At 38.3% G+C, this 21,207-nt stretch overlaps 2 protein-coding genes across 8 annotated transcripts in view; both read left to right on the top strand.

The window, feature by feature from the left end:
• The window catches only part of GRK4 (G protein-coupled receptor kinase 4), a 43,984-nt gene extending 34,999 nt beyond the window's left edge, over positions 1-8,985 (top strand). For 2 of the 6 annotated variants that reach the window (XM_052780604.1, XM_052780609.1), the window contains 3 exons: positions 414-551; positions 2,766-2,888; positions 4,442-8,985. In XM_052780604.1, the coding sequence (XP_052636564.1) occupies positions 414-551; positions 2,766-2,888; positions 4,442-4,495 (315 nt within the window). In that variant the 3' untranslated portion in view covers positions 4,496-8,985. Of the gene's footprint in view, positions 1-25; positions 367-413; positions 552-2,765; positions 2,889-4,441 lie in introns of those variants that run through there. The other 4 variants (XM_052780608.1, XM_052780606.1, XR_008234180.1 and 1 more) reach the window with 3 other exon arrangements.
• A 3,197-nt stretch (positions 8,986-12,182) lies between these two features.
• HTT (huntingtin) overlaps positions 12,183-21,207 on the top strand; it is an 87,239-nt gene continuing 78,214 nt past the window's right edge. For both annotated transcript variants that reach the window (XM_052780603.1, XM_052780602.1), the window contains exons 1-3: positions 12,183-12,561; positions 18,895-18,978; positions 19,427-19,547. In XM_052780603.1, the coding sequence (XP_052636563.1) occupies positions 12,461-12,561; positions 18,895-18,978; positions 19,427-19,547 (306 nt within the window). In that variant the 5' untranslated portion in view covers positions 12,183-12,460. The remainder of the gene's footprint in view (positions 12,562-18,894; positions 18,979-19,426; positions 19,548-21,207) is intronic.

Below are 21,207 nucleotides of genomic sequence, written 5' to 3'. Positions count from 1 at the left end.
TAGCCCTAAAACTCTACTTCCATAGCTCAGATGCTGAACAAATGAAGATTAACTTTGAAGAAATTACTCTGGAGTTGAAAGGAGAGTGACAGAAGATAAGTGAATTCTGACAACCATTAAGAAATCCAGAGAAGTTGCATGCTGTTTCTGGTTTTGATATTTCTTTTCTGTTACTTGCAGGATGGATGGAATGGCTTAGGTTCCTTATGAAGACAGCCTTTTAAGTGTTTGCATTTCTGTTTTGTAGTATAGAGTAATTTGGTGATCAGCAATGTGAAATAAAAAATTGCAGACATTTCGCTTCCCCTTTGCTCATCTAGGAAGGAGAAGAAAAAAAACCAAAACAAAACAAAAACCCCATGAAAAACCAAAACCCAAAACCTTAATGAAGCAATCTTGTATTTGTACTGCAGCCACGCGCCGTATATTGTAAAGATGTCCTGGACATAGAGCAGTTCTCAACAGTAAAAGGAGTGAACCTGGATACTACAGATGATGACTTCTATTCCAAATTTGTTACAGGTTGTGTCTCAATCCCTTGGCAAAACGAGGTATTGTATATTTCATAAAAGATTATTTTCTTTAGCACAGCAATATAGAAGATTTAATAAGGGATATAATTTATACTATTAACTTTCTCTGTGAGAAGTAAAGAAGTTTCTGCTTTAGACTTCTTTGCTGAGAGACTTCAGAAAAAAGGTTTTCCCAAAACATAAACACCTTGCTAAAAATTGGGATCTATGGTAGATTTGCATAAATAGAATCTGGCATCTTTGTGTCATAGATACAGCATACAGAACAGTATTTAGCATCAGCATGACCACATTTTCCTTGTTCTTCTATCACATTCAATATTGCTGTTCATAGGAGAGGGATAGAATGCTATTCAAAGTATACAAAAGCAAATAGGCGCAATGCAAGCTGTTTGTGTATCATGCTTTCATATCAATAGAGTATCCAAGTGACATAGTAATACAGAACTGCAGACTCACCTTTTCTAAGGTTTCAAAACAAATGGTTCAATATTGGTTGAGTCAGACTTTCTCTTAAAGCTTTTTCATCTGCCTAGTGAATGTGTATTCTAGTATTCTGCATAGAATACTAGAATTTTGCTACCTCTGTGTGCAGTTCTGTCTGTATTTAGGAAATTCAAATCTTCTTTATTATTTTGGGAAGAGCACTCGGTAACAATTATTTAAAATTGTAGTTCTTGTAATGAATGCCTTCCCCCTATCATAAGATGTTCATAACTTTCTGAAATTAGTATTGTCTTGAATTCTACTAGTGTAGTTTCTTTCCCAGTATGAGTTTTTTTTATTTTATTTAGAGCTTGAACACAAAAGATGAGCAATTTCTGAACAACTCAAAGAAAAAAAGTACATTCCCTTTTGTTTCCTTTTTGCTTTTTTTTTTTTTTGCATTACATTAAGAAGGAGATTTGGAAGGTGTCATTTGACATAGGAAGTCTTCACTAAGAAGCAATGAACCTTAGGCTGTTGGAGAAATAAATATTACCTATGCTATGTTGTAATTCTGAACTTCAGAATATGATCTAGTCCTTAAGAAATGCACTGCAGCTTAGTAACTCTAACACCACATATAGGGATGAAGTTGAAAGCAGTTGTGGAATTCTGGTGATGGTAATTCCTTCTGTTCAAGGAATAACTATGCAGACTTCATTTTACATTTGTGCTTTTATTTTCTTTTAATTAATGTTAATAAGCTTTCCCTCAAATCTTTGCTCTCAGTCTCTTAAGAATTCCTCCTCCCCTCCCATAATTTACCTTACATCATGGTTTACAACAAAAGCAGACCACGTTTCTTCTTATTCCTCTTTATGCCCTCTCTCCCTCTACAAGGTGTACTCATTTGGTTGCATGCCCATTGTGATAGATGTGTATCAGTGGCACTCGCCAATAAATGCCAACTACATGTGGGCATTAGCCACTCACCCCCTTCTGATCATGCCTGTTTGTTACATTTTGGCATTTACTCTTTCTGCTGTCCTTTCTGCACCCAGTAATTGTGGTTTTAATTCTTTTGTTTTCTGTGTACACAAACACAGGTTATTTCAAAATCCCTTGCTTCTCTCCAGAGACCAGTCTTCATTATATGGTTTTTTTTTTTCCATGAAGTATTACCTTCTCTGTCTCATTGCATTATTGCTAATTATGGTATATGTTAGTTGTGTTTTGATATATGGTTGCTGAAAACACCAAAATGATGTTTACATTACTGTGGTCTGACATCAGCTGCTTTTTCCCCAAGAATGCAATTAGTCCACTTTGTAAAAAGTATCCCCCCAATGCTATGCAGGTACTAGTATTCTGCATAGAATAATCATTTCTCCTACTCAATGTCATGTTTATTAATTAAGTTCAGTACAGGGTATAGAGATACTATATTTGTTAGGCTGGACTGCTCTGAAATGAGCAGAATAGATGAAAGGAAAATCAATTTCTGGTTCTAAAAACTTCTGCTTATTGCTTCATGGGCAGAAGAAATGCCTTACCAAAGCAAGGGAGCATTTGAGAACTTACCCGCATGATAGTGCTCCCATTGCCGTTCTTCAGTTCGCTGGGTGCACAAGGAAAGTTAATGTAGACTCTCTGCCTTCCTTCATGGAGCTCTCTGAGTGGTGTAGTTTGGCTGATGAATTTGTAAGTTGTTAGGAGTACCCAGCCAGAGCAAACAGACAGATAATAAATGGAACTTGTTTCAGAGGCTTGTATGGATATTTCATTTATATTTCATATGTTTCAAAGATGATTGAAACGGGATGCTTTGAAGATATCAATGCCTATGAAACTGATGGTACTGTGTCACCAGACAGAGAGAGGTCTCCTAAACCAAAGAGAGGCTTCTTTCACAGACTTTTTAGTGGAGAGGTAAGGGTATTTCTTTTCTTTCATATGAAAATTACCAGTAAGACCTTAACATCCATTCAATTTTTTATATTATTTTGTGATAGGAAAAACAAGTTGTTCGCTGAATACTGAAACTAATGAAATCTGGTTTATTATGTCTTTGCTGCTGCTCTGCATTTCAGAAACTGTGGCAATCCCTATAATTCCAGGAGTTTTTCCTCCCTCAGCATTCTGTGTTCCTCTAGTGTCTGCTAGCTGTTACCTGGGGAAAACATAGTGTGTGCTGTTAACAGCTGTGCTATAGATCTTTCTTTCCTAAAGATATTAATTTGGGTCTTGCTCCTTCTGTATTTTGCCAGTTTTTTATCAAAACTTCTGGGGAGACAATTTCAGGGATAATTGAGGCCCTCTCTGTAAAAACTTAAATAAAACTGACTAATGAACTCAGAAGTGAGTGTGGTGGAGCAATGCAACTCCTAGGACTCTCTCCTTTAGGAAGTTGGGCTCCCAATGATTCTTTCTAGTGTATTAAGCAAATAAGTAAAACTATCCCCTAAATGAATGAGTGTGAAGAAGTGTCACTAAACAAATGTTAAAATATCGTAGGTAGTTTAATGTCTTTACCAAAACAACAACAGAATATGTGTTTACACAGCTGACAATGCACAGCCTTTTCTTACACACATAACTTCTACTCTTGAGTAAACATTTAGAGGTATATGAATTGAGTATTTACCACCTAAAAGACATGTGGCATATTGTGCTTGTTTATAGGTTGTGAGAAGTAGGCTATTTGTAAAGGTTTTCAGTTGAAGATGTTGTACACAATTCTGCTTGCTCAGTATGCCTGCACTTAGAGTGGAATTACCTTGAGAAGCATGAGTATATTCCAGTAGAGAACACTTCTGTAGAAATTACATTTGCTTTCAAGCAGAAATGGAATTTTAAAATTGCTAGGAACATATCATTAAGTAGCCATAACAGGGCCATGTATTAAAATTGCATGATGATTTTTTTGTCATTAGCTGGTAATTCACCTCTCTAAAATGGTACAATGCTAATGGAATGTATAATAGTACTGTCATTTTTGGTTCACCTTTTCAAATTCACTTTTCCCCCACTTACAGTAATAGAATAGAAGGAATGGTTAAGTGTACTAATAATGTCACATAGCTAAAGTTAAAGCTTCTGTCTTACTGTAGTCTTTTCCAGCTGAATCAGCAGGGTTCATACTGTCCCAATGTATGGTTCTATGTATTGAGAAAGAGTCCTAAAAATATCAATAGCACTTGAGAGCCTTCAGTTGGTTTTGAAGTAATAAGACTGCAGTTAATTGTCCTGTGAAGTTAAAAGAAGGAAAGAACTTAAGGTTAAATGAAACTTTAATGACTTGAGATTTCGCGTTGGGTTGTGGTTTCCCTTGATATTCCCAAAGCATGTAGTTAGTATGGAGTAAAATGTGCTGGAAAAAGAGCCATCCCCCACCCCCCTAGCCTTTCTGTGCCCCATAAAACACACAAACCAACAATAGTGTCAGTTCTGCAGCTGAATTGTCTCCTTGTCTTCTCTTGCAGGTCTGCTTTAAATCTGATTGCAGTGATGATGAGCAGGAGTCCTCCAGACTTTAAATCATTTTGCTTTCATCAGAAAGGATGAGCAAACTTTAAATGTTTTATATCTCTGTAGCAAAGTGTATTATATATATTTTTTATCTGAGTTCAAGGATTTTTGTACATTTGTACTTCATTTGTTTTAAGATGTATATTTTCACTAAAGCTTAATTGTACAAAAAAGCAATGAGTGCCATTTGAGTGAGTGTGTTTCTGTATGTATTTGATTTATCTTGATTTTTTTTTTTTTTCCTAGTGGGATGAATCTAGAAATACTAAAAGGATTTTAAAGAACAGAGATAATATCTATGGCATCAATGTAACTTGACTTTGTATGCTCCTGGTAAAACTCTTCTTGTTCATTAGGATCTTTATTAGCAGTTTTCTTAACAGTAAAATTGCTGTACTGATAAATTTCATAATTCCGGTATTATTCGGCAGCATGGCAGTGCTATTACCTAATGTATCTCTCAAGCAACTGCTAAGGAAAAAAAGGAATTCAGTGCACCGTGGCCAGCTATTATGAATTGCTCTTTACTCTCTGGCTCTGTAGAATGTCCTTCTGTATTTCTATATATAGAGAATAATTCTGAACATTTAGATTAATCCTGTAACAAACTGTATTACCGCATTCTTCTCTTTTCTACCCATCTTACACATCCTCTCCATACAGTTTCTTGGCATGGACCATGCAAGTAGACCTATGCCAAAATTTTATAACTATATTTTGAGTACTTTGTTGTCTTTACCAAAAGGATTTCTTTTTACCTGTGGGGACACCTTTTTATTTTTTTCTGTAAATGAAATTGTTTACAACTCCATGTAGGATGTTACAGTTTTATAATGGGTTAAAAAACAAAGCATGAGCTCTTCTTACCTCCTCTCTGCTTATTATGTTGTAATACACAATGTTGTAGGGTTGACAGCGATCACTGCCACTGAGGGAAGGACAAGGTAGTATTAAGTATCAAATTTAATTATGTAAATAATGTTTCCTTATAGCCTTTAAAAACTTCAACATTAAAAGCTGCCTTTAAAGATTGCTTAATGCAGATGTGGAACTGGTATTGAAGTTTTAGTTACAATTACCTGACATTCATTAGTAAAACCGTATCCAGCTGCTTGAAAGCTTGTCAAACTTTCATTCTTCTGGACTCAAAGTGTTCCAGACTTTCTTTTTATTTTGTAAAGTTTCCAGTAAAACTATTAATCTGTGTTTGAGAATGCATTTAGGGAACACATTTCATTAAGAGCCTCTTCTGTTCTCAAAATTTGAGTTAGGGACTTGAAATGTGATGGAACGCACGTGGAGACATGACTTTTGTTACATATTTTCTTCTGTTTTCTGAAGATTTGTCTCCACTGAGCATGCATTTTTTTTTCCTCTCAAACCTCTAGGGCACCAACCAGACCACACATGTATTATACACACAGAGCAACTGAATATCCCTCTGCTTCAAATAGGTTTCTGCTTGTGATCTGCAGACTCACTGGAAGAAACTTAAGCTGCTTCTGAGAAACTCAAAAGATACATTTGATACTCAAGCCTAATGTCAGGTTTTAATTCACAGTATTTTGTCTCTAGTGACAAATGTTTTAATGGGTTAGAATTTGAAAAAAAGTTGGAAAACTAGTGTGTTACAGAATCCCATTGGGGCTGAACTGATGTCTATCTGAAATTGTTCCTCTTGGCTACTGTGCCACAGAAATGAGGAATGAGACTCTTTTCCTGCATTTTCAGTGCATTTTTCCTCATGTCTAAAAGAGCATAGAGGACAGCAAAATGACTGCCGTAGAAAGTACAAAGGGAGAAATTGACAGAGGGAGAGTTTGAATGAATTACTGTAAGACAGTCTGATGCAACATTGAAGGGATGGGAGGCTTGACAAAAAGAAAAATATCTGAAGTAAGGGTGTTGGCTGGAACCATTACGTGTGAGACAATGAGCTGGCATAGTCTGGCCTGACCCTCTTTATTATGTACCACAATAACAGAAGGACTCTGAAAAGATGGGAATGGAGAAATAGGGAAGTAACAAAAGTGTTTTATAAATACCTACCTGGTTGGAGAAGTTGTCATGTTTCTCTGATAAAGGGGTTTCATTTTTTAAGGTCTTAGGTTTGTTGTTCTGAGGCAAAGGTGACTGTATTAACACTAGACATATGGGGTGACAGTCTGGATTTAATGCCTGCTTAGAGAAACTTGAAATTTGGGCAAGAATACCATGGACACAAGCGGAGTAATTTTTATGAAGAAAATACAGGGATTGGCTTTAACAAATAAAAAAAAAATCTGAAAGTCTATTTATCATGTATTTCACATTTTCTTTCCATATTGGAGGGGGAGGGATCTTAACTTAAAAAAATAATAATAAAGAAACCAACTCCTCTATTTTGGAGTGCTGAGACTTAACACTTACTCTCCAGGGAACTGTGAAGAAAAAAGGCTCGATGAAGAGAAAAGGGAAGTTGTTCCTAAGAAGTGGTTATTTATAAGTCTGCTTCTTTGAAAAAGGAACTCCCACCATGCAAAAAAGTGGAGGATTTGTTCGTTTTTATGAAGCTTTATTTAGTTTAATTTCACAAGTTTTTTCTTATGTTCTGAATAATACTATTAAATTGTTTTTGAGTAACTACATGTTTGCAGGATTAGGATCTAAATTCTGTTGCTTTTGGGGTTTTGTTTGTTTGTTTTTTCCCCAGTAGGCTCAAGATGGCATTTTTCTACTATAAATTTGTCCCTTTTGGCTAGAAATATAACCACATCATAATGACTAGATATTACCTAATGTGAATCCCCTAATGAATTAGAAAATGCAAGAAACTGGAAGGATCAGCATAACTCTCCTTATATGGTACATGGAGATGAAGATCTTATGCTGTTTAATCTAAGGAGACTAACATTGGTTAAATGTCTTTACTGGAGTATTAGTAGCTTGGAGATGCATTTTGAAAGCGGGAAAGGGTAAGGAGAGGGGAGAACACCTGAAAGCAAAATATTGTGGTGTGATAAATTTAATATGAACTTTGCTCTTGGTTTTTGTAGGACGTAACTGAGACAAAGAAGGGGGAAGGCAGCAGGTTGTGTTTACTGATTATGTAGCCTTTTATTTCCATGAAGTTATTTAAAAAAAATAAAAAAAAAAGCCAAGGTAAATTCTTGTCATTTCAGTATGACTTCATTATACCTCCATGAATTCAGATTCTAGATCCATGTGTTAGAAGGCTTTAATAGCAGTGAGACAATCCAACAGCCCGACTGCTTTGTTCTACTGGTGCAAGATATGGAAAGATCTATAGAATTCCATGGAGTCATTTGCATGAGATCAACCCTCCTTTTCTGTGGCTTGTGTTTCCAAGCATTTGTGTATGTAAGTCTTAATGTCTGCTTGTGCATACCTCATGAATCTATATATTTAGCTCAAAATTCAGAAACTGTGAAACAATGTACCAGTATCTTATTGGTTTACTTAATGCTTTTGAATGTTGTGACTAACAGAATAGAATCTTCATGCCTCAGGGTTGTTATCTTTCTATAAAAAAAATTGTCAGCTTTTTTTTTTTTTCCAGAGGTGTAGTGTTCATAATAGAGATGGTGTTATGTTTCTGGATTATAACAACAAAACAGTCTCAGTTGAAAAAATGAGCACTTAAAAATAAATACTGTATAGTAATAAACAGGAAAAAACCTGTGGTATTTCTGTAACAAAGAGAGTGCTATTGACAAATCTTAGCCTTCAATAGAATATGTTTTATGTCTTTTTTTCCCCAAATCATTCTTAAAACAATAGATCTGAAGGTTTTGATTATGAAAGAGAATTATCTCCATCTCAGAATAAAATTATGTCTAATTTGAGAAATCAATGATAGGAGCTTTCTAAAAACAACTAAAAATCCATTTTTAGAATGCACTTCAATTATTTTTCAAACAATACTGATATAAGAAATTTCTCATTGCCATTTGTACAAACGCAGAATACTTGTTTACAAGTTACTAAAATAAGTCAACAGAAGTAATATTATTTTGCTTTGGTTTACAATTTAGTATTATGCTAATTTAACATTGGAATTACCATGTTCACTTTAGTGTAGATTTTCAGAAAATACTTCTCTTTAGGAAGTACGTAAAAAATTGGATTAAAATTAAAAAAAAAAAAAGGAAAGCATCTTTCAGCTAAATTTATGTTTACTTTGATTTGAATTACCTGCCTGGCTCATTTTGGTGATGATGATGTCTCTTCTGCTGAATATACAATTCTTTTTTTATTTCATAATTGTTCTTATGGTGTAACTTAAGTTTTGCACATGAGATGTAGGTAACTTTTCTGATGTCCCACATGTATCCAAACCACCAGAATTCTTTCCAAGTATAGTGAAGCTGACTGTTAAATGTGATGTGTTAGTTCCGGTATCTCCAAACCACTGAACTGTTCTTGTATGAGCTGTTTTCCTGGATGTTCTAGCATTGTTACTCCTGAAATAAAAGCAAAACACTGCTGCATATCTCAACCACATGTATTACTGTCTAATGTGATTTATTTACCATGTCTATCATGGTAGCTGGGATAGAGAAAAGAAAAATTGTAATTTGAAAAAAAAATTGCAATTTGTTGAAGCACAAAATGTGTATTACATGCTGTGAGTTCTTTACCAATGTAAGATTGTCAGATCCAGGAAAAAGTGCCCCAGCTCTGTTGTATTTGCTCAATGGATACCTTATCTCATGGTCTGAATCTTGATTTCTACATAAATTTCTATGTGAAAAGACAGAATTATTGGAATGGGCTGTTTAACACATTTATTGTGGTAACACTATGAATGTGAGTGCAAGATTGATCAATAGTAGCTGTAGCTCTACTTGTCATTAGCTTTATCATGCATATTGAATTTTATACTATCACCAAAGGAGACTAACCAGACTTCACTTTCCTTGAGAGAATTTATACCTTGATATTAGTTGGATTTGTGGTTTTTTACATCAAATGCTTTTCAACAGTAGGCTGCTTGTATTTTCAACATTTTACCCTGTTTATGCAAAAGCTTTCACTGTAATTTTATGACATGAGTTGAAGGGCTAAGCACTCAATTACTATACAAAATGGCTTCAAATTAAGTGACTTTAACAATGATAAAACTGTGCTATGGCATATTGCAGATTATCTGTGCATATGTTGAACTACATGGGCCAGCAGTCTCATGAAGTCTATTGGATAATTTGAGTAGTACCAACTACTTGCTGAATTGTTTGTGGAAATGCAGGATTGCTGACCTAAGTGTGACTTTCAGGACGGAGCGAAAAATATTCTTGATGTGCTTGTCCAACCTGTTCTTAAAAACATTAAATCAAGAGGTAACATGCCTAGGTAGCCTGTGTTTAGGAAACCTTTCCACGTTCATGATGTTCATGTCTGTGTTATAGACAAGGCAAAAGCATGTTTCTTCTTTTTTTCTCCTGGAGGTTGAGATGAATTCATCGTGATCCACTAAATTACATATGACTTTTTAGGTATTCACTGTTACTCCCTTGAGATTGTGACTTTTTCTTTGTGGTAACGATGGCTTTACAAAAATGCCTGTTCTCTAACCCTGCCTGCTTATTCTTGCCCCTTGCCAGTTTTACATGACTTTATTTTTGCCAGTGCAGCTGTTTGTGGGGCTGCTATTTGAACCGGTGAGTGGCATGATATCTGCAAAACCATTCATCGGTAAATTTGAATTGGGAGAACCTACTGATAAGGTACGTGCCAAAGAAAAACGTGATACCCCTGAGTTCTCTTCCAGTTCCCCCAACTCCTGGTTTATGAGCCAGAGGGCTCGCACTGCTGATACAGTTGGGAAAGACAAGGAGAACAAAGAGGAGTGTGCTTGCAGGCAGGCATTGCCTTGTCCTTCCTGCCGGTGAGTCAGCAACCCTTAGGGGCCTGACATGCATTTTGATCTGAAGCTTCAAAACAGGTTTGCAAAGACTGACTTGGGTGGTGGCTTGTTTAATCTCTGATAAGAGCTTATGCTCTTTTTAACGTGCTTAAATTTATTTCAAAGTGTGGAGTGGCACATGTAACTATCACATAGCTGGACTGCTGCACACACTATGCTGTCTTCCTTTTTCATGTATCGTTTGCTAAATAAAAATTTCATGATTGTCCCTATGTTCCAGAGAAAACTGTCTGCAAGCTTTATCATAAAATAATCAGGAAAAATATTCTTTTTACCTTAAAAGCTCACATTTTGTTACACATTTATAATGAAATAGGGGTTTTGCTAGAAGTTGAGTTGCTTTCAGTCCTGTAGATAGGTTTACTTTCAGAGTAATGTTTCAAATGGTTCATCTTTTATTAACATGCTAACAGAGCACTGTTTTACTGAATATTTGGCAAGAATGTGATCAGTGAGGTGGTTCTGTCGTGACTTATGTTGGCCTGAATATCCAAAGACATAAGCTTTGCTGCTTTTGTCTATCCCTACTAGCAATAACTAAGTTGCATATAAGGTTATTACTGGGACTTTCTTTTCTTAAAAGTTCCAAGACCTGTTCTCCATTTCCATTGCTGGAACCAATTTCATGTGTTTGAGATCCAAGTTGACTTGCCAGTTCTTATAAGCTGTCATTTAAAATGTGTATCAGCAACTAGATGTATTCAAATCAGTGGCTGTAATTGGAAAGTTCACAATACTGTTGGTTGTTTTTAATTAAGTGCTTAGTAATAGAATCAACAATTTAAATATTGTATACTGTATTTTTAATATGTGCTTTAAGAGTGCAAAAACTATTCTCTGATAAAGCAAGCCCAGACGCACGAGAGGAGCGCTGAAAGGCTAATGGGTGCGTTGCCAAGGTTTAAATGTCCTGTTCCTGTAAGCGTTTCCTCTTTTCTACACGCAGCCTTAAAGAAAGGCCAAATGCCGGTAGCGCCTGTGGCAAGCACCTGTGTGCTAAGGGGGCTTGCTGGAACTGGGAGTGGGCGAGCCGTAGGGGCTACCTGTGACGCGTACTGGGTGTATGGGCACACGGAGCGTGTGCCTGCGCTGTGGGGGGGGACGTCGCGGGGTGACGATGAGAGCTTGGCCCCCACTTGTGCAGCTGCAGCGTCTCCCAGGGCCGGCCAGGCGGCTGCGGCTGCTGCCCTCTCGCTCCCGGGGAAAGGGGAGCGCCGGCGCATCCCTGCCCGGTACAGAGCCGAGGGGGGCCGTGGGGCTTCCCCTCCGAGGGTTGTTTTTCGGGCCACGCCGCTCTCCGTGCGAAGACAGACCCCCCCACACCGCCATCGCTCCGGCCTCGGGGCACTTCTCGCCTCCCGGGCGAGCGGCGGCCGCCGCCGCCTCCCCCGCAGGGGGCGCCGCGGTGCTGCCGGCCGGGCCGGCGGGCTCTAGGACCCAGCGCCCCCTCCTTGCTCAGCCGCCCGGGGAGCAAGGACCCTGGGTCTTCCTCACGCGCTGCCGTCTGCCTGATCCATATTCGGGAAGGGGTGGAGCCATCTTTCTGATTGGACAGATTGTCGCTCCCCCTGCTGCCCCGCCCCATACCTAGCCCGCGTGCCTGTGTGTGTACGTACGTAACGGTGCGCGTGACACCGGGCCGGGCGCTGCGGTCTGCGCATGCGCGCCCGGCGCGGCCGAGGCCAGGGCTGGGACCTTGCTCCGGGGTGGGCGGGGCAGCCCGGGAAAGGGGGCGGGGGCGGGGCAGCGGAGTGGGGACTGATGGGACGGATTCAAGATGGCGGCGGGGCATCTGGGGAGTGCTCGCGGCCCCCTGCGGCGGCGTCTCCCTCATTCATTGCGGCAGTGACGGGCGGCGCGGCGTGAGCTGGCGGCGGCGCCTCCTCGGCTGGCCTGAGCTTGCCGGGCGAGCGGGAGAGAGCGAGTCCAGGAGGAGGAGGAGGAGGAGAGTCGGGCGAGAGTCGGGCCCGCCAGGAGGAAGGCGGGCGCCGCCGGGCGCCTGTGAGAGGGCGGGGAGGAGCGGCGGGTCGGTGCCGCCGGAGCGGCCATGGCCACCATGGAGAAGCTGATGAAGGCCTTCGAGTCGTTGCGCTCCTTCCAGCAGCAGCAGGGTCCGGCTGCCATCTCCGAGGAGCCGCTCCAGAGACCGTGAGTGACCTGCACCCGGGGACTGGGAGGGCTCCCGAAACGCTTCGGCGACACCCTCCCCTGCCCTCCGGGGGGAGGCCGCCTCGCCGAGCCGCTGCCGCTCGGGAGCTGCTGACAGCCTGAGGGGCAGCTGGCAGTCCCCGGAGGAGTTAGTCCCGGGGTGCTTCCCTGTCCTTGGCGGGAGGATCTTCCTGCGGACGTGTCTGGGATTGCTGCCTGCTCGCTATTTAACTTTAAGCTAGGAGTAACTTTCTGGGCAAGCACACTTGAAAATGCAGCAGTATGGGTAATGAACGGGAGGTACAAGAATGCTATATGGGTTTCACAGGCTGGTTCTAGGAAGGAAAACCTTAGTTTCAGCTAATACGCTGCTGGAAAAAACGCAAAACCCTCTCAGCGTAACTTAAAGCACTAAGCCTCATAAAGCTGTAATCTGAGCTCTGATGCATCTGGGGGGACGTGGTGTGGATGTCTGTTTATGACAAACTTCACTTAAATGCTTGTGCTGTGTCTTGCTGTGCAGAGACCTGGGAGGAATTAGTTTAAATATTCCTGGTACCTTTTTGCTTTCTTAAACGTTAGGGACAAATGCATTATGTCCATGAGATATTCAGGTTTCCCATGGGGAGGCATTACTGGAGGACAAGGACAAGGAGCTGTTCAGTACCACAGTGCTGCCCCTTACATTTGCATCCTCTAAAAATAACTTCTATTGAGCAGGTGAAAAGACACGAAGATTTTTACAGGATAAATACATGAGTCACGCTGTTGCTTTTTCTCCAGCTGTTGGGGAGACAGGAGAAGCAGATGGGTTGAGGAGCAGGTAACTTCTAAATTGGCAGTTTCATAGTGTTTTGGCAGAGGATACTAAGCACTGGAGCTGGGCTCTTGGCCACCTGCTCCTACAGTACTTTCTGATATGGATGCCAACTAAACTATCATGGTTGGTACTGCTTGAGAGTGTTGTCTCAAACAATCTCAATGCATTTTCATACTTTTGGGGCATAATAGATGAAAAAACTCATCTTCTTCGTGAGCTAATTGTTTTTAGATGCCTACTGGTCTGCAGGGACTAATTGCTCTGTTACGTGCATTTTTTGTGCTAGTACTTTGTGTGACAAGGAGGATAGGTGGCCATCTATTTCCAATCTTTCCTATATGTAGTTGAAAAAAAAAATCTCTCTAAAAAGTTACTGATGAGATAGATCATGGTATTTCAAGAGAAAGTTCTGAAAATTATTTGTGATGCTTGTTGAGGGATGTTATGCTTGGTTTGGGGGTGTGAATTTAGGCATACTCTACTCAAAACATGATAAAATTAGGATTGTAGTTGTCCTTGTTGACTTTGCTTTGTGTTTAAAAATAGGCTATATGTTTTCAGAAAGCTGATGGTATTGCATGCCCCCAGGAGCTATACAAATTCAGTAACAGCATTAAGCCTCATAAAAGCCTGTGAAAGGACATTGTGACAGTCTTTGCTGAAGTTTCGCAAACTTTTAGTGAAATACCAGCTGACATCTCAAATGTAATTCGCAGTACTGTCTGCATTTGTTTGTTTGTTTTTGTAATGGACTGGAAAGGAAAATTGCCTCTGTGTTTTCCTTGTGTTTGGGTAGAGGTGTTCATCTTCATTGTGGTTGTGTACAAGTAGCACTTAAATATTTTGTAGTTCTATGTGGTAACTTCCTATTGTTCTATCTGTTTATTGTTGTGAAAGGATGTGAGCTTACCTGTGGGTAATGAAAGAATAAATTAATTGGTGAATGTCATAGCATAAATGCTACTGATTTGCTCTTTGTTTCATTAGATATCTATTTGGCATTGTCCGTTAGATCAAAGTTGTCCTGTTACCTAAATTAGATGAGTGAGAAGCTGTCATTTCTCAAGTTATAGAGTAATCTCATTATTACAGGTGGTGTTAGACATTTTTTTGTTAGACTTTGTTGCTACAGTAAAACAACCCACCTCTACCTTTATTTTTTCTCCTCAAATAAGCTACCTTAATTTATAACAGCACAATGTTACCTCTACATGATTAAAAATAATAATTTAAAAAAAAATCTTTCCTGTTGGAGCAGGAAAAAATGGCCTTTTAAATATTTTTCATAGAAACTGAGCATTCCACATCTGATTGGTGAATGAGTCCTGCTAAGGACTGTCTGTCTCCTGCTATGAAATGTTTTCAGATCACAGAGATTGGGGTAAAGAAGACTTAATTGTTTACACAACATGTATTGAAGTTTTTCTTCAGTTTATTGTAAGACAATGACTTCTGAACTCTTGATAAAACTGATTTCCTGGCTTTACTTTTTTCTATTAGAATATTAATTTAATTCAGGCTTTTACCAAGAAGGTAAGAGCTTTTTCTGTTTTAAGAGATTTTAATCAGCAATAATAATGTGTTCTGCTTTTATTATGTGTTATATTAGTCAGACGTCAGTTTCTGGCTCCCTCTCTTATCTCTTGCTGTTTTTTTTGTTCTGTGAAGACGTAGGTTGAGCTCTCTGTTGTCATATTGCTTCTATACACTTTTGCTGAGGCACCTTATTTTCTTCCATATCTATTTTTAGCTTTTTAGACCCTTAAATTTTGGTTGGAGTTTGGTGTTTTGTTTTGGATGACAAAGCTCCCACTAACTTAAAATTTGATTAGTATGATGTAAAAATTCAGAGTTTACTCAGTGAAACTAAAAAACAGATGGGCTCTCACACAACATCCTATATTTTATGTTTTATTCATTTTTACCTCTGTCAGCTGAGAGAATGACTTGCTAATGTTTCTTCTGGAAAAGTACTTAGCTTTGATTTGATTAATCCAAAGGTAGGTTCTTCACCTTTTCTCTTGTCAACTTGTTCTAATAGTTAATTATTGTAATTGTTTTTTAATTGTGCCCTATTTTGATTTTTTTTCTTACCTTTAATTCTACCTGTTATTTTACAGCACAAGGTGTTGCAAGAGCCAAAGTGTTCTCCAGCGATGTGCATTTTTCTATGCTCGTGAATTTTTCTGTCTTTTTAATGTTTTACTGAAGCTGTGGTTGTAGGTTGGTTCATCAGTGCTGTATGTAGAGGTATCATGAATTTTTTGCTTAACTGAAGACCATGTGAACTGCGTGGATAATACATATTGCCCTGCTTCTCAGTGGTGGTTCCCAGATGGTTTTTTGAAGTTACCATTTCTAGGGTGTGTTGTAGACCTGTTCTAGTTAATTTGACTATCCATCATTGTCTGTGTTACTACACATTGTTTGAAGTGTCTGCCATATTTGGGCTTAGTTTGTATCTTGATCCACTCACATTTCTGTTTGTCGTTAATAGAATCTTTTTTGAGTTTCCCATTACTTTTCTCAAGATTAATGTCACGCTGTTTGGCTTGGCCTTTTTTCTTAATGTTGGTTCAGCTTTAGAGCTTCTGTACTCTTTTTACATATCCTTAATTCCAAGGCCTAAAAAATTATCATCATTGACCTGCATCTCTTTGTAGCCAGCTTCAGGCTCAGAGTGCAGAATTACCTGGGCTTGCTGGTTTTACATTGTTTATTAATCTTTTTGGCTAGAGATTGTAGAAGTATGCAGAAGATTCAACTCCTCTGCATGTGAGATGAAGCTTTCCTGTAGATAACTGCTACTTCCAATATCTCCTACCTTCTGTTACTCATCAAACTGAAATGACCTTACCCTTGGGGCTTGCTCCTTAAGCTCTCTTCTAAGAAATGTGTGATGCTGTTGTTCTCCCCTTGGGTATGCTCATCAGCAGTTTGCCTGAGGACTTCATAATACTTCTGAATAGAGGCTTTTTGATTTGGGGTTTGGTTTTTTTTAATAAAAAGTCATGCGTTCTGTCTCTAGAAACTGTTCTGTTATCCTTTTCCTTCTGTAGGCACAGAAAATGTGTGTGTGCACATGATGTACATTAAGTGTTTGTCTTCCACCTTTTCTTTCATTTCTTCAAAGGCTGATTTTTTTGGAAGTTGAATAACCAAATGGCAGATGAAAGATTCAGTACAGCAAACTTGGTTGAATGTTTGTTCATCTTTCCCTTTGGATAGTAACTGATAATTAGTCTTTACCTCTAGTTTCTGTTATTTCAGTTTAAATGGTAGCTTGTTACCTATATGCCTTCCTTCTAAGTTTTCATGTAAAATTTTCTCTAGTCGGGCCTTTTTAAGTGAGGTGGTGGATTCAGTGTTAGGTGAGCTTTCTGTTTACAGAAATCTGCCAAAGAGGTTGATCTGTACTATTCTGAGTAGTATTGAACACTACTGCCTGCCTTGCTCAGGGCTATATTATGGGTGGGTAATAAAGAACTTTATTCTGAAAGCAGTCTCATTCAATATCTTTAATATGTTTTGTATCTGAAATAGTGAGCTTATGGGCAAGTTCAGATGTGCCTGTTCTATTCTTGGGTTGAATGTGTACTGAAAATGGTGCTCATAAGAGATGTGGGCAATGCTAGGTAAAATTATCATAAAAGTTGAAATTATTTATTCAGTTTCTTAGATGCCTCTTCACATCAATGGTACTTAATTTGCAAAATCAGTTGGACATTTTCGGAAGTATTTGCTGTTATGTTAGAGGTGATCTGAAAGTGCTGTGAAAGACTCTGTGATGCTTTTTCAAGATAGAGGGAGAGACGCTTTATATCTTGATCAAAGTCAGATTGGCTACTCATATTCTGCCAGTTGCTTAAGAACACAAGCCATAGAAGAGACCCTCTTTAAGGAATGCTGAAGCTTACCTAAACAAAATACAGCCAAATTATAACAGAAAAAATGGCTTTGTTCAGAACTATTCCTTAAACTTTTAAAAAGAGAAAGTATTTCAGGAGTGAGATGAGAGGATCCTTGGGAGAAAAACTGAAATCTTAGAAGCAAACACTTCTCAACCCCTGAATTCCAACCTGATGGAATTAAAAGGATAGGTGTGCTTGCAAAGAATGACTTTTTTGAAAAACTCTACTGTTATTTGAGCTAAAGCTCTTAAATATTACAGCTTAGTTCTTCAAAATTTTTGTCTAACAATGTATTTTGACTTAGCTTAATTTAATGTCCTTATTGGCTACTTGCTGTTGGTCCTTAATGTTGTGTTAACTATATTAATGTATCTCAAGGCTGTTCACATAATTTTCCAACTTCTAGTTCAGAAACGTTGTTTTGCTCTTTGATGGTTTTGCTACTTTTTGCTAAGACAGAAAATTAAATGTTAAAAATAGAGATGATTAGTTTTCACTTGGAAAACAAAAGGGAGGATTCTCTGTGAATGTGAGTGGAGCAGGTACCTCCTTGTTGTGAAACAGACCCAGGAGAGCTACCTTTGGGTGTGCAGGTTCCTGCACTTCTGCTTTCCTAGAAGTGATTCTGCGTCTGTAAAGAGTAGGAGACACTGTGAGATTTTACTTCATTGTATGCAGTCATAGTTGTAAGTATCTCTCTTTTTTTCAGTTTCTTTGGGGGAGGAACAGGGAAGAAGCTTCTGTTCTAGACTCAGCCATAAAGGGTTATAGGAGCTTATATCACGTTGAAGTGAATGTTAAACAAATTTTGCGAAGTAGAAGCTTTTCATATTGCGCTCTGCCTTGCTTGTAGGTATGCATTCTTTGTTTCTGTGAATTTTATTCTCTTTGTTTTACACTTATCTGCTGCCAGTTGACTAAGTTTGGCCTTTCTTGGACTATACCAAGTGTTACTATAGGGACATTATTCTTGATGGGCATCGACTGTGTCTAGAACTTTTTGCTATTTTATAATTATGAAACCATTTGGAGGAATGTGGCATACGATAGGATTGCCTCAGCGTCCTTTCCAGTTCAGATACAAAATGATCGATTTACTAGAACTCTAAGATTTCAAGAACTTGCCAGACAAAAAAAGGCTGAGGCCGTATTATGTGTGAGGAAGGTCTTTTTAAGTATTTTTAGGTCTGCAAGACTTGTTCTCATGGCTTATTTTCCCCACACTTTTTCTTTCTGTCAGTTTCTGTATTTCAGCTTTGTCTAGGTCTGCTCCAATTTTTCCTTCCTTTCCCTTTAGTCCTCTTCATTCTGCAGGTTTTTTCCCCAAATATTTTCTCAGTGAAAGTTATGGAATTATTATGATACTCCTTCTAAGTTTGTAACCTTCCTTTTGCTCATGTGCCTGCATGCTCTCAGCAGCAGTTAGTGTATGAAGTCCTGGTACTACAGGTAGTTGGTATACAGCTGTTTATATAATGACCAGAAGAGTGCATCTTTTTCTTGTATAATCGTTAGACGCTACTCTAGCAGGAGTGTTTAAATGGTCAGTGCTCGCTTTTGAAGTTTTATCTCAGACTCATTATCATTGTGGTATTCTTTTAGAAAGAAAGAACTTTCAACTACCAAGAAAGATCGAGTGAATCATTGCCTAACAATATGTGAAAACATAGTTGCTCAGTCTTTAAGGTAAGACAATGTCTTTAATTTATTGCATTAATATGAATAGCTACTTTGGAGTGTTAGTTATTTGGAGGCTTCCTGATATTTGCTGATTTCAAATGCTCAACTTCTGTTTAAAACTGAAGTGGCACAATTTTTTTGTTTGTTTGTTTTTTTAACAACCCAAGATCTAAGAAGTAATTTTATTTAAGCATTGGTAGAGTAGGCATTATCTTTCTAACTCAGACAGAGAAACTGAGGCACTGAGGTCAAATACCTTGCCAGATTATGTAGGAAGGAGCAGGGAAATGATCTCCCAACTCCTAATGAAGTGCTTTAATCCACTGAATGTCTTCTCCTATTGTATAATTGGGTATAATATATGTGTAGTTAGATTAGGAAACCCCCTCAAAAATAGCATTGGTGTTTGCTTTTTGTAGTGCGCATTGTAATTTTCTAATTTTTTTTTATTTAGAAATTCTCCAGAATTTCAGAAACTGCTGGGGATTGCTATGGAACTCTTTCTCCTCTGCAGTGAGGATGCAGAATCTGATGTCCGGATGGTTGCTGATGAATGCCTTAATAAAGTTATTAAAGTAAGAACTTTCATGTACTGTGCTACCAGATTTTACCTCCTCTTGATGCAGTGTCCTGTATGAATTCACACTGATGTTCTTTTAGTTGCTTTTCTTATTGTTGATAATATCTCATAATGTAAGAGGTTAAGTAAGCTTCTTTACTGTATGTGTTCTTAGGAGAGCTTTTTATGTCTTCTGTCATTCATCGTTCTAATCTATTCTTTTCTTCAGTCATTCATTAACTATGTTCTCTTCAAACAAGAACATGGGCTTTTCTAAAATCATCTTGTGTGGGAGGAATACTCACTCTATTATTGTTCTGTAAACATAAAGATACTTAAATGAGGAAAGGTAAAAATATTATTAAAAAGCTGACTGAAAGACAGAGTGGCTTTTTCATTCCAAACTAGTAGTATGCTGTAATTCAGGTAGTGTGATTTGCTGAGACTTGGAGGAAGAGCTTTTAGGCAGTAATTAGGATAAAGATGATGTTCTGGAGATTATTACCCTACTGTGATCCAGAAAGAAGGGCTTGTTGGAGAACAGCAGGCAGGCATTCGTATGAGGTCAGGCAAGGTCTAAATCTTGATTCAAAGTATATTAAAATGAACCTTTTGAGTAATTGCTGTGAGCTGCTGCTTTCAGCACAGGTTTACCTTCACCTGCCCATTCCTGTTTCTTTCCTGTTTTCCAAAATACTTGGCCTTTGAGTCAATGTAATGTACCTGCATAATTAATCTAGTTGATGCACAGTTTAATTGCTTTAGAAATATGCAAATAATAATTTTCTTTACCATGAAGGGGTGTATAGAAGCAAGCAAACAAAACATCCCTATTTCTGTAGGGATTTCTCTCGGGTAAGTTCTATTTGATATCTGAATGAGTTAAGTTTTAGGGGTTCTGCTTGTGGCTGAAAGTTGTATGGAGAAAGCTTACTGATTATGTAGTGTATTCCATAATGATAAGGAATGAGGAAGTGCGTCTTTTTTGCATTGTTTTTGTTTTGCCCTGTAGCACTTTGCTCTGTTCATTTCAATTTAAATGTTTTTCTGTTTGCAGGAGTTTAGCACTCTATGAAATGCATACACCATTGTGTAACTTAATTTGCTTTAAATGATACCCTGAAACAGTTCTAAAGAATGAAAACTTAATTCCTTCTTTCCACCAAACTCTTCTGTAGGCTTGGTATAAAATTGACCTCTTTAATTCACCAATCTATTTAATATTGTTGCCTTCTGGCATGTGTAAAGATAACTTGAAAAACTTTAATTTTTTTCAAGTCTTTGTATGGTAGTTTGTTTTGTTTTAAAGATTAAAGTGGTTTTAAATGATGGAGTCTTCTATTAGTCATTAAGCTTGCCAGCTGGTCACAGCTGTGAAATAGTTGTGATATTCCAACCACATGGAAGTATCAGACCGTTATCGAAGCTGGTCATAGTTTATATTTTGTTTCTATGTTTTATGCTGTGTGGAAGCAACTTAGTCTTTAGGTAGATGCTCTCTCATGTATAAATGCAGAGACAAAAAGATGTGCAGTTTATTTTTGGTTGTGCAAGTAGCAGTGATGCTCATGGTGAGTGTAACGGAGGCGTCAGGCCCCTAAGCTTGCATATTAGTCAACGTTCAGCTTTTCTAGCACCTCAGGCATTTTAGAGACTAAGTCTGTTGCTAGAAAGAT

The sequence above is a fragment of the Harpia harpyja genome, chromosome 2 (genome assembly GCF_026419915.1).
Source record: "Harpia harpyja isolate bHarHar1 chromosome 2, bHarHar1 primary haplotype, whole genome shotgun sequence".
Taxonomy (NCBI): domain Eukaryota; kingdom Metazoa; phylum Chordata; class Aves; order Accipitriformes; family Accipitridae; genus Harpia; species Harpia harpyja.
Note: the sequence above shows the minus strand (reverse complement) of the source record. Positions and strands in the feature narration are given on the sequence as shown.